At 44.2% G+C, this 27,244-nt stretch overlaps 1 protein-coding gene across 7 annotated transcripts in view; it reads left to right on the top strand.

Moving 5' to 3' along the window:
• The first annotated feature begins 3,055 nt into the window (after positions 1 to 3,055).
• RAPGEF1 (Rap guanine nucleotide exchange factor 1) overlaps positions 3,056 to 27,244 on the top strand; it is an 87,136-nt gene continuing 62,947 nt past the window's right edge. For 2 of the 7 annotated variants that reach the window (XM_054220377.1, XM_054220376.1), the window contains exon 1: positions 11,567 to 11,893. In XM_054220377.1, the coding sequence (XP_054076352.1) occupies positions 11,866 to 11,893 (28 nt within the window). In that variant the 5' untranslated portion in view covers positions 11,567 to 11,865. Of the gene's footprint in view, positions 3,229 to 4,800; positions 5,041 to 11,566; positions 11,894 to 22,846; positions 25,807 to 27,244 lie in introns of those variants that run through there. The other 5 variants (XM_054220383.1, XM_054220382.1, XM_054220380.1 and 2 more) reach the window with 4 other exon arrangements.

The following is a 27,244-nucleotide window of genomic DNA, read 5'->3' as shown; positions in this document are numbered from 1 at the left end:
CCCCGAGCGTGTGTGGTGGCAGGGGCACGTCGGGTCACTGCAGTGTATCTGTCACTTGGGGATCCTCGTGCACATCGAATAAGGTTTTTACAGGGAGCTGGTTGTGTCTCCACCAAATTGCAACCACACTGACCAGCGAAGTTACCAAGGCCGATGCTGGTGCAGAAGCCACTGTGCAAGAAGGTTGTTGGCTGAATTGCATTTCCCTACCTAAGCCCAGTTGTTCCCTGTTACTGAAACCCACTTGGACAGCTGTGTTTGGGGGTGAAGGGCCGCTCCCTCCTGGCGTTTCTGCAGGGACAGACACAGCATCCCCCCAGCCCCATCCCCACAAGCCGGAGGAGAGCAGGAGAGCACAGGCTGGGTGGGAAGAAGCCGCCGGGGAGAGGGGAAGGGCACTAGAGGGCAGGAGAGCTCTTTTCTAATGCCACGTCTCAGCCGTTCTGTTGGCATTTCTTGCACAATTTCCCCCCTCCGGTGGGTCAGTTGTAAAGTCGAGTGACTACGGCAGGAAATGAGCCTGCGGGGCTGCGGCTGGTGTCTGTCGGCCTTCCCTCTGCTGTCAGCACGGGCGGACGAGGCTGAACAGACTCAATGGAGGGGTTTGCACGCAGAGACCGATGGGCTGGCCAGTGCTGCTGGCAGGTTTGCCGCCGGATAGCTTCTCCCAGCAAAAAAAAACCCAAACTTTTGCAGAAGGAGGTTCCAGTTGTTGCACCTCCCTTGCATGGCTAGGGTGAACTTCAGCACCGCACTCTTATCTGACAGCAAAGCGGGTATCCACATCAGTACCGGGACTCGACGTATTTTTCTCCTCTTCTTCCTGATGTAGCACCGGCACCTGAAAAATCGGCTCCTTGCAGGATGCTTCTTGAAGGTAACAAGATACCGTCATCCCCTCTCCTCTCTCCCCAGCCTGCAGCAAGAAACATCCCCACGGGATCTCACACTGCTCTGTAACATCATGAAAAGTCACGTCTCCCTTCACAGCTCTCCTGGCCCCGGCTCTGTCCATAACAACACGTTCACACTGACGCAATCAGCTCTGGGGTGGTTTTTTTTTCCCCGGCTGGCTTAATGGGCTATTTAGAAGCATCGGGTTTTCCCGGCGTTGCGAGTTACATCTTAATGCAGAAAGCACAAGAGAAACTCCAGCATCCCCCAAAGGCAACACACCAGCGGCAGAATGGGGCTTTTTATATCAGAGACTATGAAAAGACCTTCCAATTTAGTAGCTGTTCTGTTCATATCGCACGTTATTGCACACACGCTCCCTCTTCCTGGCCCAAGTCTGCAAAGGGAGGGCATAAGAACAGCAGCTTCTTACTTCATCTGTCTGCTTCCCATGTGTACTCACAGTCGGGTCTGCTCGCATTAGCATCACCCGCTGCAGCTCCTCGTTACTCTCACTCACTAATAAGAGTGAGTCAGCACAGCTCAGCGTGGCTACAAGACAGCCACCTTTTACACCTGCGTGAGTGAGAGAAGAATCTGTCCCCAAATCTTTTTTGTTTAGATTTATGAGCAAATGCGCTCAGAAGTCTCCACAAGCATCTAAAAAAAAAAAAAAATATTAACAAGTGAAAAATGCATTCTCTCCCTCTTAGAGATTTCCTGCTATAGCTTGTGCCCAGCCCCAGGTGTGTGAGATGTTTAAACAAGCTGATGAAGTCATTTTAAAATAAGTTGTGTGTTACAGAAATAGCAGCCTCGTGAATGATTTATTTGATAGAGGCAGAAGTAAACAGCCTCTGGCGGCTCACCAGGCTTCAGAGATTTACTGGCACATAGCACAGGGCATTACCTGCAAGTCAAAGTACTCCTGTGACATTTGTCCCTAATTAAGTCATAGAAATGAGTTAATTTTCAAATAGGACCGTAATCCTTTTATTGTTGCCTAGGGCCATCCCCACCGGCTCTGCTGTCGCTTCCCGCTAGAGGGAACCCACTTCTCCCCAGGGAGCTGCCACCGCTTCCCGGGATCATGTTAAAACAAAAGCGCGTAGGTCGGATGGCACATGCGTGGGTCGGGATGGCAAACCTGTGGGTTGGCATGGCACATGCGTGGGTGTGAGGCAGCCGGGAGCTGGGGCACAGCGCTTGCCCGCGGCTCCTGCCGGGCTTCCAGCAGCAATGGTGGGTGCCCCTGGCCTGGCACCCGCCGAGATGGCCGTGTGTGCTGGTGTCTGGGGAACGCACACGATGCTGGGAGCCAGGATGCTCTGTGGCAGCAGCACCGGTGTCCGGTCTAAGCTAAAAAACATAATGGTGTTTGTGCAAATCCACCCTTGCTCCCCTTTGGTTAATTGTAATTTTGCTGCTGGCTCCTCTATGAAAAAGATTCTGCCGTAGGAGCAAATTTGTGAAAATTCAGCGTGCCTGAAGGCCAAAGCAGTTCCCAAAGGACCAGGAGCATCAGTGGGACAAGCCCCGGGCAGCACAGGACGGTGGGTCCCTGCTCTTCCCAAAACCTGCACTTTGTGGGGAAAAACCTCCCAAGAGGCCCAGGGCTGCCCCCGAGACGTCTCTTTCCTTTGGGTTTCCCCTGTCCCCTCGGTGGAGGCCCGGGGGAGAGGAGCTGGGCCCACAGGGGCCCTCTGGGGCCGAGCATCCCCCGCCACGCTGCCCGGGGCTCTGCGGCCTCCCGAGACCCGCTCCCGGCCCCGACACGCTGCGCGGGGCTCCACGGCTGCGGGGCCCCGCTCCTCGCCCCTCCACACCGGCAGCTCCGGGGTGACGGGCTTCCCTCAGGACGCTGCTATCACCGCCGCGGCCCGTCCCCCGCTCCCGGGGGACACCGCCGAAGGCACCGCCTGTCTCCGTCGCTCCCGCCCCGGAGGCGCCGCCGGTCCCTGACAGGACCCCCCCCGAGGCGCCGCCGCTCCGGGGCCCTGCCCGCGGCCCTGCCCGCCCCGCCCGTGGCGGCGGTGCCCTGACGCGGCCGGCAGGCGGCGCTGCGGCCCGGGACAGCGCGTGTGCGGCGGGAGCCCCCGGGCCGCCTCTTCCCCTCACGGCCCGGCGGGGCGGGCGCTGCCGCCGCCGCCGAAGCTCCACAGGCCGCCGCCGCCGCAGCGCCTCTCCCGGATCGCCGCCGGCCGGCCGGCCAGCAGGCGGGAGGCGGCGGCGGCTGGCAGCCCCGCGCCGCGGCCGCTCAGCCGGCAACCTGCGCGGCCGGGCCTGAGCGCCGAGCACCCGGTTCCGACATGTCCGGCAAGATCGAGAAAGCAGGTGAGCGGGCCGGGAGGCCGCGGGGAGGCAGCGGGGGGGAACCCGCCGGGGCGGCCGCGCTCGCCGCCTTCCCCTCAGCGCCGCCCCGCCGCCGCGGCCCGCCGGAGCTGCCGGCCGCGGGCCTGGCGCGGCCCGGCGGGGCTGGGGGAGGCGGGCAGGGCCCCCCGCGCCGGTGGGTTTCGGCGCCCCGGGCCGGTGGGAGGCTCCTGTCAGGGCGGAGCGGGGCCGGGGCCGGGGCTGGGGGATGCTTTGCCCGGTGCCCCCGCCGCGCTGCCAGGGGCTGGCCCTGCGCTGCCCGGCGCCCTGTGGGTCAGGTTTTTTGTCTCCTCCTCTGCTTTTTCCCTTCCCCCCCCCGCTTCCTTTTTCCCTATTTTACTTTATTTTATTTTCCCGCACCGCTACCGTCCTTTCCATGTAGCCAAGCATCAGCAAAGCCGGGGCGTGCTGCAACGCTTTGGGGCCTACACGCAATGATTAATTGCAACTTCTCCAACTTTCCTCTTCTGGTGTTTGTGCACGTTCAGAAAAGATGAGTCCGTGGGCAAATGTCAGAGGGGAACCGGCTCATTTTTTCCTCTCTCTTGCAAAGCTCTCCCCTCTGCCTGGGGCGCTTGCCTGGAGCCAGAGCTGGGGGAGGCTGCCCGGATCCCTCCTGCTCTCACAAGAAAACGCTCAGGCACGGATCATATTGTCTCTCTGTGCTTCTGGAGTCGTGTCTGGTTCTCAGTTGTCACTTTAGATGGCTGAATGCCCCTTTTTTTTCCGTGTAGCGGGAGTAGTACGTTTAAAGATTCAATTAGTGTTTTGCAAATCAAGCAGTGAAGTTATTGAGTTTAATTATGTTGCATTTAATTAGCAGAGAAAAATCAATGCTGTTTTGTATTTTTTATTGTAAGGAATAGCTAGGCAGTTTCCTACTGGGGAACTGGTAGCAGTCTCAGGCAGGATGTGCGAAGTACAGCGTTCAGGCTTTCCAGGACAGCAGCCACCGATTTGGGAAAGATTCCTGTTTCAAAGGAGTAAAGTTGGTAGCAGTGCTTTCTGGGTTTGATCGTTGGGTCCTGGTTTGTTCTGGCTTCTGCACTGCACCATATACGATCATGTTCTCCTGTGATAGGGGTTCTGGAGCGGCCTCCAGGAATAAGCAGACTGGCTGCCTGGCAGCCGGCTTTTAAGTGCAGTACATAGGCATGTTTCCAGCTCTTAGCGCTAAGTTACTGTCTAGCAAGTATGCATCACATCATGGGACAAATGTTATGCCCGAAATATCATAGGTTAATCTGATGCACGATCCCTTACATAGAATCGCACCATAACGCTTTGCTTTGGGATTTTGGCTATGTCTTTTCAATGCTTACTGGTATATCACTGCAACTGCTTGTCTGGGGAGTGGGCAACTGAATAAGGAAGGTGTTAGCAGCATATATAGACCCGGGTCCAGCTCTAAAATAATTGCCACTTGTTTATGCTAGAGGTGAATTCGGCTTGGGATTTTAGTAACTGCTGATAGCACTGTAGACAGTAATTACAGATGTATAAATAAGTGATCACGTTTTGTTTATTCGCGTGCAGTAAATAACCCTGTGAGAATAGTAAATATAACTCCACACCAGCGAAGCAGCGTGAAGAGTTCAAACGCGGGAAGATGACTCTGTAGACACACACAAACGCAGTGCGGTTCCATAAACAATAGAACAGAAAGGCCAAAAATACCATACAAAAATCATACGCTGCGCAACCTAGAGACCCGACCTTGCAACACACTGAACTCCCATTGAAGAACTCAAGACATCATGCAGGATCCGTCCCCAGGTCAGTGCTGTAAATGTACAGTTTTCAAGATGCAATGGGTGAAGCCTTGGTGGCGGAGGCATTCTTTCTAGTGGGTGTGTATCGTAGTGATGATTTACTGAACAAGAGAAACTGTAAATCTGGGAAACTGTTCTCTTTCAACTGCTTGTACCTTCATTTCTTTAATTTTTTTAAGAAGGGTATTTAAGAAAAAAATCTAGTCCAAATATAAACTGAGGAGAAGAGACAGGGAAGGGGAGGGAAGGAGGGCTGGAAGCCAGCTGTTTCAGTGCAGTACAGTCTTGATCACTGTTTCTGAGTGTTTGAACTTCTGATTGACACAAACAGTTCGGTTAATAGCGTTACCGAATAAACACTGTCTGTAATACCACAGTAATTCTGGGATAATATCTGTCAAAATGTATACAGTAGCAGAACAAAGGATACAGAGTCATGAAACAAATGCTATGAGGTCTAAGGTCTGTGTATTTGTGTACATTTGAACTTGGTTTTTTTCTTATGGGAACAGAAATACATGCAAAACCCATTATGTTGTAAATAAAATAGCCTGTTGCCTGATAACAAGCCATCTTGACAAACCTGGGAGTTGGCCTAGGATTTGGTTTGACTCTCTTGTCTATCTAGTCAGAGTGCTGGGAAGAAAAGTGTTACCGTCCAGCGTTAGATCCCTAGACATCTTACATACATCTGTTCCCTGGGTCCTTAAATGAAACGCCTTGTCGGCACTTAAATAAAAAACAATAATACATGATTAGAGATAAGAGCTACCATCCTGTCCACCAAGAAGAGTGGACACGACTCCCTCTGGAGCCTCTCAGTACTGCTGTTTAATCAACAGAAGGGTCACTGTAGAGCAATTCAGAGCACTGCTTTGGAGTGAGGAGCAGCCATCTGGTAACGTAGAATAAGACGGTGTATTTTGTTTTCACTAGTTTCAGACCCCCTGTTTTGTTAGGCTCCAGCCAGGAGACTTCCATATACTTTTTGAAAGCAGAACCTGCGTTGACTTGCAGAGAAGGAATGGCATCCAACGTTGGCTTTTCTTTACTCTAGAACTGTGACTTTTCATCTTCACTTTCAGAAAATATTTGCTCTCACACTAGTTAGTCTTATAGTTTTGATCTAAAATCCAAAATAGTGATGCCAAGAAAGAGTGGAGAAGGTCGTAGATTCTGCTTGGGTTTCCTGTTACCATGGCAATACATGAACTCCTGTATTTATTTACCTGATGGATTATGTGCTCCAGGGAGCTGAACTATTCTGCATCAATCAGGGAGAATAAGGGAGCAGTCAGACACCATCAGGTCTGAAACAAAAGCTCTTCCATGAAACAGGTCCATTCAAGAATGTCCTGTATTAAAACCAAAGAACATATGGGTGCCATACTTCGAAGGTTTAGTCTACTTGATGTTTTCAATCTTAATCTTGTAATTTCTTGCAGGGTTTTCATATCCCTTGTAAACTTGCTTTTCAATAGCTGTCTGCTAAAGGTTGTTTGAGATAACCGTTTCAAGCGTTGGCTACCTAGAGTGCAGTCAGTTATCTCTGTTCTGATCAGGACTCAACTGGATGTATTTATTCCCAGCAGAATGAAAACGCTGTTGTCTTCACCTTTTGCTCATAAGCATTTGTCTGATAGCAAATCTGAAGTCTTCTCCTTTAGTATTGATGGTATAAACATCTAGAGGTAATCCCAGGAAAACTGTGTTCTTAAGGAGAATGGCAAAACAGAAGAAATGATTCAGGAGGCCGGGTTATTCCCGTCTTTATAGGAACTTAATGTTTGCTCAGAGTTCTTCCACGCCAATTTACATGATTCTGAATTGTGCGTCTGTGAATGTTTTTGTATTAACGTGAAGTTTCCCAGGGGTCTTATTTTGGGGGAGGATATGTTTTGAACTGTCGTCATCTCTTGGATCATTTTATGGAAATTATCCTGCATAATTTTTACACCTGTACAGTTTTCTGGAGTTTCTCTTTGTCTAAGGTATGCTTAGGTGAGTTACTAGGCAGACCTCTGTCTCGGTTCAGTTGTGCGTTCACCACTGTACCATGTTCTTCAGTGTAAGTGAGGGCTTTCAAGTTAGAAGTTTTGCAGTTGACCAGTGTAAGTGCTCTGCTGGTGGTTTTCAAATGAAGTAAAAACTCTCCTTGAAATGTCTTGTCCTGGTATCTGAAAATTAAATTCTTCTAAAGACTCGCTTCGCATCCCTAAAGGCAATTCAGTTCCAATTCTTCCTTACTTGGGCTTTTAGCACCTACTACATTTCCTACTATATGCTGCTCGGATAGTGAGTAACTTGTTTAAAAAGTATCAACAATTCAGTCTAGTTTTGTGTAGAGGGAAAGTATAGGTACAAGATGGTGACTATTTAATGTTTCCTACAAAATGGCACAAAGAGCAGAATTTTGCATTTTTTCTAAGTTGGCGTAGGCCTGACAGGTGTTCTGATGCATAGCTTCAAGACTGGAGTGTTCAGAAATGTAGCCTGCAGGATAACTGCTGCAAAATTGAGATGGTCATAGCAGTTGTACGAAGGAAGAGGACAAGGAGTGGAGAAAAAAGACAGCTGAAGTCTCCTGGAATGCGAAGCAGCTGCGTTGTGCCTTAGTCAGTGAAAAAGCAGAAACTGGAAACAATTGCTAAATTTATTTTCAGTGCAAGCAATCGTTTTCCTTGAACCACAATGACTAAATATATCTATTGGTGTGATTTTTATGTGGTGGTAACTCTTGCTGTCTCTTGCTAACCTCCTGGTAAGCAGAGAGATGAGTGGAAGTTCACTGTCAGTCAAGTTGGTAACACAAATGTCCCTCGTGGAGGTCTGTTGCTTCACTTGCAGAGAACATTTCCTATGTGTAAGGGACCTGTAGCCTGTCAGCGTGGCTTTACCTACTGCAATGTATCACGTGAGTGGAAGAAACCTGGGTATTTGTTTCTAGGGAAGGGAGTCAAGCTGTGACCACTTTTTCAGGTTTCCTTGGGGTTTTGTTCATCTTTTTGGGAGTTTTGAATTGCGATTGATACCTCAGCTGATGTTCTGATAACTCTGTCTGTATGTGCAGATAGACCCTGATGCAAAGACGTGGGTCTTTTAAAAAAAAAAAAAAAAACAATCCAACAACAACAACAAAAAAACCCCCAAACAAAAACAAAAAACCAAACCCAAAACATTAACACCTAACTTATTACAAAGTTGAAAGCCTGTGGGTAGAATTGGCAAAACGAACTTTGCCCTTGACTTACAAATCCCTTGAAAGGAGAGCATTCACTTCAGAAGCCTACAGGATCTGAACTGCAAGTGGAGGAATGTGAAGTGTTAACTTTCTAGACTTTATTTTAAAGAAACTAGAGAGATGTTATACCTTTCCCTGGCAGAGGCATTTGCTGGCTAATGAGATTTAATTCAAGCACTCAATCATTATGTGTATTATGGGACTATGTCTAAATAGTCCTCAGTTGGGCTGCTGAGAGGTGACAGCTGGAATTGTTTGTTACCATAGCATCAAATTTGGAAGATCCTTGTACCCCAGCAAAGGTAAGATGATAGAGAGCATCTCCTGTCTTTGTGCCAGATAAAACTCCAGAAAATATGTAGTATGTTATAAACAACAAATTACATGTCAGAGCTACAGGTAAGGTGATTTAATAGCCGCCTTCCTCTCCCCGGCTCCTCACCACACCCATCATTTTGCATAGTTTGGATACATGTAGAGGATATAACTTGTTCCATTTTCCAAGGCAAATCATCCCAACGTTTTTCTGCTGAAACTAGAAATATGGAGCTTTGGGGTGTTCTGCTGGTTTGCAGAGCTGTTGACCTCTGTGTACTGTTGCTTAGCAGTGAAATGAATCCTCCCAGTCCGTATTTTGCTTGTGGAGACTTTAGATTATCTGGAGGAAGAACTGTGCATGGAGAGGGATCCTTCAGCTTCTCAAATTTGTGACAGAATAGGCTTTTCTCTCAGAAAACAATTCAAAATTTATTGTGCTGTAAGTGCCTGAGTATTTGGGAAATTCTGCTTTGGCGTTACATCTGTCTTTTTTTCTTTATTAACATTAGCAAACTATGGGATTCAGTCATTGTCATGGAAGTAGCATGGAAGGAGTATTAAAATTATGTAGCTATTGCAAGAATATTGGCTTTGTTATTTGTCAGTTTTGTCTAAATAACCAAAGCTTGGCTTTCATGGTGTACAGTTGAGAAATACTGTAGAACATAATGAGGGATGGTAATAGAGAACATTGTGTCGTTCTCGGTGCTTTAGTCGAGATTAGAGGAAAAGGGAGAGCTGGTTGGAGGAACACTAGATTTATTCACCTTTGCAAGTATAAAAAGGTGGCTGGAGAAGGAAAAAGAGACATCACAAGTGGAGATGTTGATGGAATGTCTGGAAAGACCAGAAAAGGAGTGAGAGGATGCCCAAGCCCTGGATGTTGGAAGAGGAAGAAATGGTGGGCTCAGTTGCATGCAAGTAGGGCAGATAGGAAAAGACAGACGGATGAAAAAAAGGGAAAGCGGGCAAGCAGGAGGCTCCTGGCAGCTTTCACGGGAGTCTGTTCCAAGGCAAAGAGACAGAAGATGAATTTCAGCAATCCGGAAAAGCTGCAGGAATCCTGCAGGTTGGGACGTGCTGCCAAAGGAATGTTCTGCAGTTCTGCTATTCACGTTACTGCAGCCTGACAAATTTACAGCTACATTACCTGACCCATAGCATCCACTCTTAAAAATACATTTCCAGTCTCTTCTTGTGGTGCATGACATTGACACTGATAAAAGAAACAATATCAATGGTATCTGGGAGAATCGGTTCTCCTACACTTGCTTTCTATTTTATTTTATTTAGAAAAGTAATCTTAAAGATTTGAAAATTGACAAGAGCTGTATGGGGATTCTAAGGCTTGGCTAGCATGTTGGTTTGACGTTTCTTTCATATTTTTTTGGTTCCCCTTTCATACCACTGAGAGGGTCAACTGAGCACCCGAAGAAGAGATTTCTTACTTACGGGGCTGAGGCTCTTTGAATTAAGCAAACACAAGTTTTCCATTATCTTACTTTACCTGGGTGATGGTTTCTGCTGCTTTGGGTAGAGCTTTTCTGGTGTCGTGAAAATACCGTGTGTTTTGTGATTCAAGTTAACATCTTGGTGCGGCCGTCGGTGCCTCTAAGGAAATATTAAGTCATTATTCTGCTGAGGGAGAAAGGTTAAAGCCTGCTTGCACTCTCGTGCTCTTGTTCTTTGTCTCTGAAGGCTTCATGCGGGGATGCCCTTTGTTGAGTACTTAACATATTCACTGAACCAGTTCCATTTATATTCTAAACAAGATCTTTAATTTCATCCCTCACATGTACAAAAACCTTGGGTTTTGAAAGAAAATAGATGAGAATTTTCTTTTTAGGCTTCTGGAAAGAAAGGAAAAAATAAGTAGAGGTTAAAATCAAAGAATAGTTACCCATAGTTGGTAAAGTTGGAGTAAGCAGGTGCTGCAACTGAGTTGGTTGATTAAACTTTGATAGAATTCTACCAAGAAACTGAATATTCTAGCAACAGACTATATATCTGTTAAACGATCTGTCTGTTGCAGGTAGTCTTTAATTATTAAAAATGGGAGCAAAAGGAGCGTGTTCACAATGTACAGCATGCGTTGCTTTATCCCCTACCTTTTGATGTTTTTATTGTGCTTCTGTCCATACTGCCCAAGAGGTGGTAAAATAGCCTCAGGATTTAATTCCATATTTAGAAAGTTTCCTTTACGAACCAAACATCATGTAATAGAGGGCACCCAGGGAAGTCAATATTTTAGTTCTGGTTGTACGGTATATTCCAACCAGTCGTAGATAGCAGTGATCAGTGAATCCATCCGATGGTGGGCTTCAGTTAGCAGGACAATATTGTTTAAAACACGTTTTTCCTTGAGGTGATATATTATCCTTTCATTTTGTGCTCTGTGTGAAGTTTGTCAATTTGAGCATGGGGAGATAAAGTGTGGATGTGCTTAACAATGCAACCTTGCATTTCTCTAGTGGGAGCGATGTGTGCTGCAACTTCCGTATACAGAGAAATTACGTAGCTCCATTTTTTTTTCCATCTTAACTTTTTAAAGTGTATGGTTTCTTCTTTTCTAATTAAAAGAAGCTTTAAACTGAATTATATTCAAGAGTAATACGTTTGAGGACCTAGGGAGGTCTGCCAGCAGGTCTATGAATTTACAGGGACTTACAGAAAACGTAGAGCACTGGTTTGTGCAGGAGGTGGTTTATCTGTATAAATATCCTTGCAAAGGTCACATGAAATCATACGTTAAGTCTGATGCCAGATTTTTGGTGGAGCACAGTAAGAGCGGTGCAGGGGCTGAGTTTACTCTTCTACTGCTTGGAATTGCTTCTCTAGGGCTGCTCTATGGGAGAAGGTTTCTGTACCCAAAAAGACACCTGAAAGTCAAATGACCTTTTTTTAAAAAAAAAAAAAAAAAAATCTTGTATCTTTATGAGCAATACCTAGGAGAACATAACGGACAGAAACTGAGGTGGGGAGTTTCTCTGTTTTCAGCTTAGTTTTCCTGTTTGCTCTGTGAATAGCTGTTTGCTCTTTGTCACTGGAAACAGTGGCACTTCTGTCTCCTGCTCTGTCAGTCCGCGCTGTTGTAGTTTACAGGAGAGACACTTCAAAAAGTTGTAGAACCACCCTGTTAAAATGTTCTAATGAACATAAGAAATGGTATTTTAAGTACATTGTTTACAGTGAGCTGGCTCTCTCAAATACGGCCAATTTTGTGATATTCAGGTGTACAGCATCCCTTTAAAGAGGAACCACGGAGTCTTGATGCATAACTTGGGGCATCTGCTCAGAGGTAAGCTTGCTGCTTATGCCTGTACCTCTCTTACTTAATCTGTAGCATCTTTTCATAAGGAAATAGTGATGATTCATCCATCCTCTGTTAGAACTCTCGGACCTATTCACCAATTTCAGCCAAACTTTGCAGAGGAATTGATATTAGAAACTTATTTAAGTTCCTGCATGTTTTCTGAAGAAGACAGAGTAGAACAAAGAGACCACAAATAGTGCCTTCAGTATGGCAAAAGGGAAAATGTAGCTGTCCCATACTCCATTTGGCAGTCCAGTGTCAACTGGTACACGTGTCATTTCAAAACCACTAACACACATGGTTCTTCTTGTTCAGAGGGGAGCCAAGGGAGATGTGAGGAAGCTAGATTTCTTGTGCTGGAAGAAGAATAGATAGAGTTTCATTAGTTTTGCTGCTCACAGAAAAATACTTTTTTTTTTTTTAAATAAGACTTGGATGATGTAGTTTGTTGTTTGGTGATTTAACTCAGGTTGTGATCTCAGGCTCATTCAGTTGCATAGGCATTTTGTCAGTCTAAACTTGTCTCATATTAGTTTATCTTGCACTGTAAAATTCACAGGCATGAGATAAATCTGTCTATATTTTGGAAAAAATATGAGAAAATTTCACAGTGAGCTATTCTAGTTTAACCTCTTCTGGATTAATTGACGCAATGTTTATGTATAGGCAAGGTTAAGAATGAACAGATATAAATTCTTTATTGCCTCGAAATTTCTCTCATTTCTCCACTAAACTTCTTGCACCAGCATGCTTGCATTAGTAAAAAACTGATTGTGTCATTTAATCTTTTGCCTCTAAATTTATGAAGGTAAGATAAATTCATAAAAGAGAGATTTATGGTGATTTGAGAATATCCTTGCTCAGAATTAGTCATTTTTTGTGAAGCTGGCTCAAAATTGCACCTATACTGAAATAGATACAATTTTGTGTGTATAAAGTCTACAGTATTTTTTGTTTAGGTATAATTTTTGTTCTAAAATTTTCTAGTCCCTCGTGGAGTCCAGCCGTTATCAAAAGGATTTAGTACTGGTTATATTGGTTTGGAAATGCCCGTCTTTCATCAGAGACTGTAGGAAAAGCCTGTGGTGCCCGTGACTAGCGTAGACCCTAATGTTAGCATTTACCCCGCTAAGTTTCAGGGAGATGAATCCCAGCCTCGGGCAGATTCTGTCCTGTTGGGAAGCTGTTCAAAGAGATTTTAGAAATTGCTTGATACTATAGTTATCTTCCCTGCCACCCTGGCTTTGGCATGCCTGGTTTTCGCAGTGCTAATGCAAACGTGCTTTTTGGCCACCGTGTCCACCCCTCGGACTGCGTGACTCTGGAGAGGAAACCAGGGTCAGGAGAAGGCCTTGTGCCTCCAAAAAAATCCCGTCTCGCGTACAAGTCACTGCTGAGAGAACCCTACGTACCACAAAGGGGATGCCTGCAAGAGCTCACTTAATATTAACCCCGCTGCTGGTGGCGGGTCTGTGAGCTGGCAACGTTTTCATCTAATTTGCTGTTAGTTCCCAAAGATGAAACAGACACTAGACCTTTTAAAGTTGAATTTCTTTGCTTTCCCTTGTGCTGCTTGGCCCAGGGAGACACGAGGTATTGTGTTCCATTAGCCAGTGATTTGGCATCAGGCTGAAAGGTAAAAACACTGATAATTTTTTTTTTTATTCCCTTTGCTGCTAGAACAAAGACTGCTTGAACTGTGAACTGGTTGGCCTGGCATGGGGAATGCCAAGGAAAAGCAAAATCCTTTGTGGAAAAATATGTGTGTCCTGGGACAGCTCAGAGGAGCCAGTTGAAGGCAGTGAATGGGTGTCTTGCTGTTAAAATCCAAAGTATCCTGGTAAAAATGGCAGGGCAAATGAACTCTTAAAAACCTTGCAAAGAGAGAATTTGTTTCTCATTACTGTGTATATTTCCAGGTAGTCTTTAAACAAAGATGGTTTTGCTCCTGTCTGTCTCGGGTGAAAGCACTTGTATAAATTCTTTAAATATGCGTTGGCAGCTTTTACTCTTAGGTTTTACCCTGAATTACAGCCTTGTTCATTAGACCTCAAATCTGAGGTGTACATTTCACTGTAATACTTCTAGGGCTCCCTGGAGACATCAGGTATACCGCAAGTGATACACAGGAGAGCTCTGCTGAGCTTCCATTTGGCTGGAAGCCTAGGCAGAGCCAAGGTCCAAGGGATAAAACCCATCATTTGGACCAGACATCGGTGTAACCTGCGTTGTTACCTGGGGCTGTTGGGATTGTTGTGGCTTTTTACTACGTGCGTAAGGAAAAAATGCTTACCTGGCAGTTTACCACAATTATCTGTGTTCACAACCCGAATGGGTATTTTACGCTTTTTGTTCTGGCTGAAGTTAACATGATAGAGAAGGAAAATCTAAGGAAACATCTGAGGGATTATTTCTGGCAGCTGCGCAGGTGAGTTTTTCTATAAATCCTAAGAGAGCGTAGCAACAAGGTGTGTAAGAGTGTTAGTAACAACAAAAACAATGTTGCAGAGTTATTGATCACTTATGTCATTGTTTTGATACTTCTCAAGTTCTGTAAGTACTTGGGGCTGGTGTAAATAACAGCATCTAAGGTTACAGCCATTGGTCACCCAGTCTGATGGAGCTCCACTGGAAATATATAAAAAAAAATTCCCGCATCAAGTGAAAGCATGACTGATTCTGAAACTATTCCCAGCATGCATGTGCTGTTCACGTGGCTGTTGATCGAGGACCTGATCAGAGACTGGCATCCCAAGTCCGTAACTCATGCAAAACATTCTTGGAAATGTTACCAGTGCTGCAGCTTGTCCTGTGGGGAGAGGTAAACAGGCTGCGGGGTTTGTTTGATGAGGTACTTCACAGCTAAAAGCTTTGGAGCACAGTATACTAAGTTTCAAGTGTTATCATAATGGAGAAAGAATCATGCTAGAAATATTAGTACTTACTAGTATACCTTTGACGACATTGTTATTCAAAGCTCTTACATCCAGAAAAGTAACACTGGTTTGTGTTGATGCTGCACACAATGATCTTAACCTTTGGGATGATAACAAAGCACAAAAACTGGCTCCTTGTGCAATCCTGTGCCCTTGACGGAGTCATTTAGTTAAATTCCTTAATATTTTTGCAGCTGTGGTTGTGGTTTATTAACTGATGCTGCCTTGAAGAAGGGCCTGTGTCTGCAGCAGAGTTTTCATTACTCATCTGTCAATACTTGCAGAGTAAAACAAATGGGTCTGGGTAGAGATGCTTCTGCTCTTCTATTTAAATGGTTTCTTTTTCTTCATCCATGCTAGTGTACCCAAGCAGAGAGTAGAGAATAGTTTTGATGCAGTACACGGTTGTACTGTATTGGTTAGGAAGGTCTGTCCTGCTTTTCTGTCAGGATTATTTTAAGCTATGATGTTTATATTTTATTGAATGAACTAGAGGGATTTAAAAACATATCTGTTTTCCCAAAATATTCTCACTTGTACAGCTGTAAAATACCCTTTATCCTGAATCATATCAGCTGAAGAATCTCCAGAATTTCTCCTCTGCAGCGGGTAAAATATGATTTTTGTCCAGTTCAACAATTTGCTTGTCAGGAGAAATCCACTTGAGTTTTGTTTGGTTTTGTTTTTACACAGTCCTCAAAATTGAAAATTAGTTAAACCAAAATGATAACATTGCTGTGTTTACTGATGCAAGCTGCAAGTTTTGCAGTAATTGCTTTGGCTTCTGGGTGAAACGCAGGAGGCAACTTATCTGCCTGGATTTTGGGGTATTTTGCATGATAATTGCAAGTGAAGGACATATCTTATTTGGAGCCCCTGCAGAACAGAGATACCTGCTCTGGGAGATGGAGATGTAAATTAATTTCGTGCTGGTAGATAGTGTGGGCGAGTGAATGGAGCAAACCGCTTTCGTAGCAAATGAGCAGTTGGTAGGAAATGGTTTGCTGGAAGGGGCAGGGCTGTAGCAAAAGGATGAGCTGTAATAGTCGAGGAGAAGGACTCGCAGAACCCAGGGCATTGACTCACTTGACCGTGTGCTTCTCTGGAGTTTCACACTTGACTGTGACAAGTATCGAACAGAACAGCAGCCGGGCTAATGAGCAAGTGTGCTTAGGAGCCCCAAGTCAGTGCTGACCATTTTCTGCTTATGTGTATTTTGGGGGAAATACTGGAGTCCTTATGCCCTTTTCCTGTTGTGCATTCTGGTTTTGCTTAGGTTTTATCCTACTTCAAAAAATCACGGTGGGGCAAAGCCACACGCAGCAGTTCCTGGTGCAAGAAGATGTAAAGAACAAAGGCCCAGCCCCGTAAAGGCGGTTCATAACTTGGTCTGTCTCTATGTACCTTGGGCTACGGGAAATGTTAGCTGGTAAATTGGTGCCGGTTTCCTTAGCGCAGACCTGCCTTGTGTCATGGAGTTGTCATCAAATGCATTCTAAAGCCTGTTCTGTGGGAGACTGTTGCGTGTTAGCGTGGCCTCTGGTGAGAGCAGAGGGAACCAAAACCTCTGCCAGACTGAGCTCTTGACTAGCTGCAAGCGTGAGGACCTAGATTGGAAATAGAAACTGGTTGGTGGATAGTTCCCCCAGAATGAATAACCTCAGCCTTCAAAGATGAATTGCGGATGGTTTTGGATGAGAGAAATACCAGGTTTAAAATGTCATTCTTTCAGTAACCTGAATCTACTGACCTTACGTGGCGTCGCAGAGATCATTTCACTGGCACTCCGAGTAAGAACAGAAGGAGAGGCTTTGCCAGTGGTGTGCAGCCAGTGTTTTCTGCATTGGTCTGACCCCTGACCCCCCACTGTTACATTTACCTTGTGGTTTGAATGGTCTTTCACTCCACAAGGTCAAGGAAAGCTTCCAAAATACGGAGGAGAGCCATTGGAAACTCCCCAAGTGAGAAGGGTTTGCATCTAATACAACTTTTAAAATTATTTTCAGATTGGTTACGTGTCTTTACCCATCTTTCGCCTCTGCAAAGGTAACGGTACACGTGTGTTTGCCCAGCTTTGACTGGAAAGCTTGCAAAAAACCAAGGCTGAAACATAAAACCAAATTACGGACTATATAAGCAAGCGATGTCAATAAAGACCATCATTTCGTGTAGCAGTGCTGCTTATCAAGTTACTCCAGTGAGAGTCTCCTTACAAATGCTTTTGTATTTTGTCTGTTGACTCATCCATTTCAACACTTAAAGTAACGTTTCAGTACTGTCTTATAAAGCCTGTGATTGAAACAAGGCTGTTCTTGGGCTGGTTAATCAACAGATGCAATTAGTACAATGATGTTTGTCTTGACACCCTGTCTCACTGTGGAAGCATTGTGAGCAGCATTGCTACGCGAGGAGATCTCTGTGGTTAAGGACTCGCTGTACAGGCAGATCACTCAACATCTGTATCCAGCGTAAAGCCAACATTGAAAGGGTTTCAGACCTCTCCTTAGCTGGCAGATGGTCTCACTGGCACTACAAGCCATGTTAACAAAAGGGTACATCATAATCTGCAGAACTTCTGATTTGTTTCATAGTTTTTTAAAATGCTGGGATTTTGTTCTGGTAAGAGAGCACCAGAAGTGGAAAAGGAAAGCTCACATGGACTTTCTTCTTGAGCAAGTCTGGGAAGGTGGTGAAGGAAATATGATTTGGACTGAGATATTTATTCTTTTAGTAGAACAATGTCAGTGCCAGACTAGTGCTTCTTCGATGTGTTTTACCCTGGGAACTCGTATAAAACGTCTTCCCTTTCAGCTATTTCATTTTTAGCTGTATAGAGGGTGTAACCGTTGTTCAAGGGAGTGTCGGTGGCATGTAGCCAGTTGATATCTAAACCCTGTCATGAATTGTTTTGAAGAGAGTATGATTTTCTATACTGAGATATATTGATGACTGTTTTTCAAGGCAGGAAGTACGTGCTGACTCCAGCAGTTGCCAGAGCAGCTGTTCATTATGAGTAAGCCATATGAAAAATCTTGTGAAAGCCTTAATATCAGTAGGAAGCAACGCGAGCTTAAGTGATCAGCACCAAAGTGTGATTAAACTGTATCAAGAACTGCTTTCATAGTTTCACTTGCTTGGAATTTTATATTGGAAAAAGTTTCAGGTTCTTACGGTGTCAAAGTCTGTAAGATAGTTTACAGAGAGGTATTTAACTTCAGGCTAGTTAATATTTGTGAAGGCTTGTCTGGACACTCCCCAGAGTCTTGCTCCAGGGTACAACTTTATTTGATTTATCCTGTGTTGAGTTGATGTAGCAGTTTCTGTCTCTGTAAGTAGGCATCTCAACTGGCTCCATGGCTTTTAGCATTTCCTAGCATTGTAGCACCAGTTTTACTTAGACTGGATTTCTACCAAGGCCTGTATTAGACGGGGCATGCGCCTTAAATGCTGTCCTCTCCCTGTCCTGCGTCTCCTAATCGGTAAGTTGGGGCTTTTTTGGTATAGCCTGTCGCTGTTTTTAATCCCAGAGCTGGCTTTTGTTGAGACTGATGCATAGATTTCCATAACTTTCCACCAAAAAGTTTATTTTGAATTAATGGACATTTCATTTAATTTCTGTAGTTGACATTTTCTGGAAAAATAAATTATTATTTTGGCCCAAATCCCTCTGATCAGAGGCGGTGCAGGGCTCCGCTGGGCTCTGCCGGGGTTCAGGTGGCTGTAGCAAACTGCTGACTTTGGCTCAAAAAAAAAAAAAGAGTAAGTAAGAACTACCGTGCTCCAAATGTGAACCTGTCCGGAAGCTGAGAGATAAACGGCTGGAGGGGAAGACCTTTCCGCCTCTAGCTGATGCATTGCACAGGTGAACCCGGTGTAGTAGTTCCCTAGCTCAGCTTCTGAGATACTTCCAACCCAACTTCAGTTCCTTCCTTCATTCTTCATTTGAGCTCTGTGTTTGAGTTGCTTTTCATTTTGTATTGTTCCTTGTTGTCTTTGATACCAGGACACAATTTCTTCTTCTCGCTGCCCTTTGTTTCTCTTAATTCACGTTTTTTTGATGCATACAGTCATGTTGCTTGTAGTGCATCCTGTCTAAGAGCCTGTGTCACAGGGTTTTGATTCAGCGGGGTTGTCCTGGAGATGTATAGGGATGTGCCAACAAATAGCGGTACGTATGTCACAGCGAAGGGCCACACATGCACATCTTGCCAAAGCAGCAAAACTTCTCTTGCTGCCGAATGTAGTTCTCGGCCCACTGCTCATGAGGGTGGTAGCAGTGGGAAATGTGGGATGTTCTGTCTTATTTTGAGAACAAGACTCAATTTCCCTCGATGCAATAATTTCATGAATCAAAAAGGAAGACGTGTAATGCTTAGTGTTTATCTAGAGCTTTACATTTTTAGAGCATTGGGCAAGTGTTTATTCTGTACTTTGACTTCATGATGGGCGGTGATGGAAAATGCTGTCTGTAGTGAGGTGAGAATAGTGAGTACAACTTCTGCCCTTGTTTCATGTACTGGTATGATTTAACTTGTTACTTTGGTCAGATGGTATCTACTTCTCCATAAGCTTCTGTGGGCTTTTCACTTTATCACTGGAGCTGTATATGCTGTAAGTGGGTTGTTAGTTCATGTTTTTAAGGCATTTGAGACTCCTTAGGTAGTGAGTGTAGAAGACGTACTGCTGTGTAGTGGTGGCATCTCTCCATTTGTGGGAAGATGCAGGTAATATTGTGTGCACAGAGCATGCCACCTAGAGGAATGGAGTGGGCTGGCAAGGCTGTAGACACGGTTTGCTGGCAAAATTTAGGTGGCTGTGTGAATGGCTACGTTGAGACCTTCTCCAAGCAGTGCCCTTTGTGGCCCTGCCTCTAGTACATTCACCAAGTCAAGTGCAAGAAGGTCTGTGCACAGCTAGCTTTTTGTCAGCTCTTCTCAACAAATGTTTCTCAACCTTTTACAAGAGACTACTGTTCATTATTTAGCCTCCTGGTTATGTTGATCCTAATCTTTCACTGAGGCTCAAGAATCTGACATTAAGTTATGGATCTCACTTCATATTCTCCAGGAATTAGGGTGAGGAATCCAGTATAAGGTGTAATTTGATGGGCTAATGCTCTCCAAGCTCTGTGCTTTTTTTGGCTTCTATGTTGCAATGTCTTTTGTGGGAGACTAATAAACTTCCCAGAAGATTATCCTAATTTCCAGAGTCTCAAAGTCTGAGTTGTAATTAAGCACTTAATTTGATGAGGGTTTTTAAATGTGTTGCTAGTCTACTGGCAGCTTGGGGAAACGCTTCCATCTTCAGCCCAGCTTCCCTTGTGTAGGTTCAAGCTCAGAAAACTGGTCTATATTTAGAACTGTCAGAACTGCAGCCTGCCAGACAGGCCTCAGAAAATTGTTCCAAATCTATGCTTTTGGGTAGGTTAAAGCCAAATTTGAAAGAAGCCTGGCTTTTTGGAAGAAGTTGAAGTTAGGGTGATCAACAAATGGGCAGTGGGAAATTTTAATAGTACATTTTCTTGCATACAATTGCATTGAGTTCCTCCATTGCCACAAATGACAGTAATCAGTACGTCCTGCGGGGAAGCAATTGTTTTATTTCTTGATCATCCACAGACTCGTGATCATCCAGAGAGTCAGGGAGTTGTGCTGTGAGATAAGCACGTGGCTTGACCAGAGGGTACCACCTCTTCAGGACAGAAGTTTCTTTTTGATCCCACATTAGGCTAGTATGTGGCACAATAAGGTGACCTGGGCCAATGACTTGGGCTCACAGGATTTAAGACCCTAATAATAATAATGACTGAGTAGAGTTTTTGTCTTTGGTGCTATTTAAGGTTATGGCTTCTGGTTGTCTCTGATTGAGTTTGTATGTTCTGCTAGAGTTTCTCTCTGCTGTTTAGGTAAAAGATCTTTTCTCGCCCCTCTCTCCTGTAGTTCAACTTTTATGCTTAAAACCTCAGGAACAGTCTTGAAGACTATTATGCCGGGCCTTTGAGTTGACCCCTATGTATTTCCATCGAGACATTAGGATGGCTTTCCCATTTCCTTCTATTCTCAGTTTAAATTTTCCTGTTATGGGAATACTAATAAAAAAAAGATTGAATTGCAATTAGTCATATGTTAAAACAACCAAGCTGAAGCCAGCAGGAAGAGTGTCCTCTCGCTGTCACTTGTCGGGGCCGTGTGTCAGTATGCCATGTTGGCTGTGCCCAGATCTCTTGCGTGCATGGACTACACGTGCATTTAACAGACCCGATCTGTGGCCCCCATGTCTCCCTCCTTAACTCGTGCCCCTTTTTTCCTGATAACTTTCTGGCCTCCAGGCTACTGACAGCTGTTGTCCACTTGCTGCTAATTAAGAAAGCAGCATGAGCGATGGGAATGTGGATTGGAGAGATTGAACCCCCCTCTCTGCAGCAAAGCGTTTCAACCTGATTAAAAAGAGTCTGACTGATGAGTGATCGGCCTCTTTTTTCCTTCTCTGTTGAGCCTCTCTGCAGATAGCCTGTTTGCTATCAAAACTCCCATTTTAGGCACTCTCTGTGTCTCCATATTTTTTAGATCCGGTAACAATAAGCAATGTCAGAACAGATTTACCATTGAAATAGTGGGCACGTGTGAAATCGAAGCCACTAGAAAGCCACGTATTTAACATGCAAAGCATTGTGTACATCTGTGCTCTTATTCAGAAATTCAAATGTAGGTCGTATTTTTTAAATAAAATGACACATAGTTTGTTGAAAATTTAGAACTAGTTATAAGAATCAAGATCGTTATGAATTAACAGCACTTAACTGGATGGACTGATGATTTCAAAGATTTTGCTTCTATGTTTAAGGATTTTCCTTGTTTGTTCTGTTTCCTTGTTTGGTTTCCTTGTTTTGTTTTTCCTTGTTTTGCATCAGGTCCCAGTGGGTGACCTTTTGTGTGATACGGTTACGCTGTGATTTTTATGATCCAGGAAGAGAATGGGCTTGAACTCTGGAATTCCCTTTGTGGCCTGTGCGTCTGTGGAAGCAAAATGATAGACTGAGGTTAAGATAATACACGATTATTGTGTTAATACACAACCAGAAGACGTGAATTCAAATAAGATCCTGTAGCACTGATGCTCTCTGGAGCTGTTTACCCCCAGGAATATTATGACTCGCTGTATTTCAGATTAGACCCCCAAAATTCAATCTGAATTCTTATCTGCAGTAAGTGGGCTCTGCATAGCCCCTAGCGTGCTGTGAAAGCAGTGTCATTTGCTCTCATATCTGGAATACAATTTCTCTTCTTCCCGCGGTGATTTTTCTCATGCTTGGCTGTTACCTTTTTGCCTTGGAGATGCTTGTTTCTTGACGCAGTAATTTGGCACAATCTGATCTTCTCTTTAAAAACACTATGTATATATAGGAGTAAAATGTTTGTTTATTTGAATTTAAAAAAAAAATCACTGCCAGAGTTGGCTCCTTGGGCACATGAAAATCCCTTAACAAACCATGTCTACCACAGTATAATTGAACAGTAGGAACATGTCTAGGGAGAGGAGGGTGTACTTCTGACTGTATTTGCTGGTGTTCCCCTTGTATGCCCATTGATTTGCCGCATGATCACTTTCTGAAAGAAGTCTTGGAGCATTTGACTTCACCTTTTCTAATAAAAAATGTTTTATATTTGTTTGAGCAAGAGCTACTCTAACAGTCAGCTTTGTATCTTCAGCTAAACACTTTCAGTACTAAAATGGTAGGAAGTGCAAAATGTAGCATGCTTGTAACTGACTGAACTAGGCAGGCTCTTTGGGACGTGGCTGGTTCGGGGTGTGAAAGCGCTATAATGTCCTTGGGCAGCTTTTTGTTTTCACATGAAGAGAGCAAATGCTGACATGGTGCAAACAGGAGAGAAATCCTATCACTGCGATTGGCCCCGAGTCCCCACGCTGTACCCTGTAAATAAACTGATTTATGGGTATTATAGATTAAAATGGAGGGCTTTTTTTTTTTCCTCCAAGCAAAAATATTATTTCCAAATAGATCATCTCATTATTGGACACTGGTTTGGCTAGTAATTTTATAAAATAAGCCTTGTAGACTTAATGTTAGAAAATTAGTGGGATAATTTCTCTACTAGTAAGAATTTATGGAGACTCCAAATCCCAGTCTATCTTGCTGTGGGAGGCAATTAAGAATACGAGGGAGTGGTTTCTTGGTATGAAATGTTGAAAGCGACCATAAGCATTCATACTGTTAAATCTGGAGAGCTTGTTAGGGGTGGTGAGGTTGGTTATGCTGGGTCATTTGCTGTGAATATTGGTCATTTCTTTCACAATAACCTGATTATTGCTTGGACAAGTCAGTCAAACTGTTTACTCTCTGCTGCCTGTTGACTGACAGTGTGTTTCAAGCCGATTATAGGAATATTACGTAGCTTCAGGGTCACAGTTAGTCCATTTGTCCTTTAATGCCAGTCACGGTGGCATCAAGAATTGAGCTGCCATCATCCAGGTAGGTCCTCTGCCAATACTGACATGTTTTTGCATCTGTTCTGCATTAGCGTTTCATGTGACTGATGGCAAGTGTCACTTGCTCTGATTCCCCACCTCTCACCCATTTGTGCCACGTATTTCTGGCTGCGTAAAATGAAAAACCATCACACAATCATTTCAGAGGCACAGAGGTGGCAGTTCTGTCATTAAAGGGGCAAAAGAAGCGTTCTGCAAACTCCTGTGTAGAGTCTAGATGCCTCTCTGGTGCTAGGTTAGGCTGTGATTAGACTCTTGTCTCAATGTAAGCCTAGAGCTTTGCTGCCAGGTCTGCAGTTGACTTGGCTTCCACTGGGCTGGTGAATGCAAAGTACAAAGTATTTCAGTGGAGCTGGCACTTCTTTGTTGGGTTATTTTGCAAATGCAGATGCGATTCTTAACAGGAGAGCACAAAACAGGAATTTCTGCTTTACAATGGAAAATGTTGGGTTTATGTTGTTGAAGGAACAGGTTCGGTTCCTCTGCTTTCCTGATTCCTTGTAGTACTACGGGACTGTCCTTTAAAGAAATACAAATTGCAAAATAAACCCCCTCCTACCAACTGGGAAAGAGGAAATATATGCAAACAATTTTGAGAACAGGCCACTGGATTGTAGGGAGAGTGACTACAAGAAAAGTCTCCTCCGGGGAGGTTTGTCATCTACTTCTGTCTGCCAAAGCCGGAGTTTATCTGGGAAACAGGTTCCCACATATATGAGAATTATCCCTAAATATTTCCCTTTATTGACAATTTGACTTCTAATTAGCTAAATCCACTTTGCAAGTGGACAGTCTTATTCCAAAGTGAAACCGTGTAAGGAGTTTATTTGGAATATTGTGTGTGAGTTTCCACCCTTCACCTTGATTCGAATTAACTTTCCTGGATGGAAAAGCCCTCTTCTTTATAAAGTCTGAGCTATGAGGTTCTGTGGCTTTGAATTTATCATTTTATCATGATAAATTACGGCTGTATTATCGTTTCAAGCGATCTCCCTACAAGTATAGATTCGTACAGCTGCTGAAGACCAGCTCAGCTCTTCACCCGCTCTGTTCTCTGCCAACGAACGGCAAATTAACTGTGCTGGAAGTATTGAAGTATTTTCTCTATATATATTTAATTCTCTTTTAGAAGTGATTTGAATCCCTGTTGAAAATGCCTTCTGTGAGGAGCATCTTTCAAAGTTTCTGTATGAATGAGTTCAGTTTCATAGTTGGACATTGTGCCTGCTATATATAGTGCTGGGGTTTTTTATCAAATGGCAGCAATCAAGCCGTCACGGCTGGTTTGTACCTATGGCTTGTGTGTAATATCAGGATGGACGTGGAAATGCTGTGTATTGTTTAAAGTCGCATAGACTATAGAAGCCTTCTGCAGAGGAACTAAGGACTCTCAGCACATTTTAACGAAGCAGGTTTTCCCAAGTCAAATGCCTTTTCCAAGATTTGTTTGAGACATCTTCGTGTTTTGCACTCTTTGCAATAGATACATTGCTGGTGTTCAGGTTAATGAAGAATGATGGCACATCCAGTGTATTCAGACTTCCCTGGCTGCAGAGTTGCCAAAAATGAAGCAGGAGACATCTCTTCCATCTGTCATTCTTCTACGGAAATCAGCAGTTTAGAAGTCAATGTGGCTGAGAGTTTATTTGCTGAGCTTCAGAGTAGAGTTCATGAGTACACAGAGGAAAAAAAGGCAAAACTTACTTGTTTGTTTGGGGAGGGAGGCAAATTGATTTTGTTGTGTAAATTTGTAAACAGGGTAGAAAGGAAAGGGAAGTTTCCCCGAAAAACATGGTAAAATAAATGGAGTCCAGGCTCAGACTGGAAATCTTCCTCGTGGGGAGCAGATGTTTGCTGAGGTCCTGCAGGCAATGGCTGCAGTGTTCAGCTCCTCTCAGCCCCCTCCCACGACACACGGCTATTTCTGCTGAGCAGCACCCCATCTCTTCTTCTTCCTCCTTTTTTTCCACCCCCCCCATGAGTTTTCAGACAGGAGTAGAGGAAATAAGGTCTGTGGTGCCACCAGTCTACCCCCTTTCTTTTTTTTAATTATTGCAGTGTCTCAGACACATAATCTCTTTGGCATAAGTATTTTTTAGCTCATGTGACATTATATAGCAATTACAAAGTTATGTTTTGTTTAACTAGGCTGCCACAAAGCTTAGTGGTAGATGATGCTTATACTGCAAAATAATATTAAGAAATGTAGATTGTATGCAAAAAGTCACTTCTGTGTTTGCAACATTACAAGGGTTGCTTATTAGTTGAAAGTTGTTTACAGCATTTCTTGTTGCTTTACTGCAGTGTCATTTTTTGACTCATTGGCTGGGCCCAGTTGAAGACTCAAAATCCGACAGGGATGAAGCTTGTGCAGGGGCGTTGTGCGTTACCAGTTGCGAATATTAAGCACAGAAGGTCTGGGAGGTATTTACCCATCTAATAATGGCACCAAAGGTATTTTTATAAACTTGATGTCTTTCTGAACCCAACTGCTATGACATACTAAATCCGCTGCAGAAATCAGTAGGTTATTGAATGTTTTTCACAGTGAAAGAGCATAAAGTTAATCACGCTGCAGCTTTGACAGAGCACCGGTCTTGGCCTGATGGAAGAGGCAACACTCACGGGACACGATGGAGCGGAGCGGGCTCCGACCCGCAGCCCCCTGGGGCTGCCGGACCCAGCGCCGCGGGTCCTGGGGCCTCACGGAGCTGAACTTTCTCGTTACAGACTAGTTGCTGTTTTCCAAATGGCCCTCCTAAGCTCCCGAAGTATTGCTCAATGTACCACAAGCTGAAATTAGTATTGATTCACCTTTCAGGGCTGGCTGGCAGGATCGCCACACAATCGTGTATTTGTGTTGCAGAGACTGAAATAGCTTTGGCAGTTGTGGTTTTGCTGCTCTGTCAAAACAAAATTAAATACAAATACAGTACAGAATTATTTCTTATTTATACAATCCTAAATTCTTTCTGCCACAGAATCTGGGCATGGGGTTTTAAAACACGCTTTTTGGCGTGGAGTGAATCGTGGTCTTTGAATGCATTCATGTGGCACCCTGTGCCCCCCTGGCAAGTATTGCTCTTGGGCAAGATCTAACTTTTGAAACCTGATGCCATGCTCCGCATGGGATGCGATGCGATAAGGGAACGGCTGTTAGTAAAACCTCACTCAAGTAGCTGTTAATTCACCCAGATTTATTCGGTGATAAAAGAATTGTTTCAGCAGGATTGTAAAGAGATGCTGAGATAAGGTTCAACTTTGTTTTTGGTAAAATACAGTCTCAGCTTAGCTGCCTTTAGCTATCACACAGTTGAAGGTGCTTCTTCTTGAAATGTAGGCCAGCTGCCTGTATCAGCAAACTGGCAGCTCATTAAAAAATAGAAACTGATTCTTAGTAGGGCCCACTTTTGGTAATTTCCATGAAAGATAACAGTAACTGTTTAAACACAGATAGCCAGGGTGATAAAAGAAATAACGTTGCATGCCAGCAAAGAATTAAGCTCCAAAGAAATCAGGCTCGGCTATCCCCGTGTTAAGTGGGTTTCCAAACTTGTCACTGTATTAGGCTACATAATATTCCAAAATAGCTGGGGAATAGCTGCTTTGTCTTCAGCATTAAATAAACAAGTAAAATTTTGGTGACTGTTTCTATGCTACTGAAGCCGCCTAGTTGTGTTAGCGTGGATTCTTTCAGCTTCCCGTCGTGTTTCTGGTGACGCTTGTACAGATTTGCTAGAGTTTTCTTCTGTAGAAGTTTATTGTTCTGTATCTTTTTACAGATTTGTTTGTTTGTTTGTTTGAAAGTTGGGATTTGCTGAGAAGATGGGTGTTTGTTAGCAGTATGCCTTCTCCTTGAAACCTGTTGTCTGTAGGAGCGATATAACCAGGC

Source organism: Rissa tridactyla, chromosome 14, assembly GCF_028500815.1.
Source record: "Rissa tridactyla isolate bRisTri1 chromosome 14, bRisTri1.patW.cur.20221130, whole genome shotgun sequence".
Taxonomy (NCBI): domain Eukaryota; kingdom Metazoa; phylum Chordata; class Aves; order Charadriiformes; family Laridae; genus Rissa; species Rissa tridactyla.
Note: the sequence above shows the minus strand (reverse complement) of the source record. Positions and strands in the feature narration are given on the sequence as shown.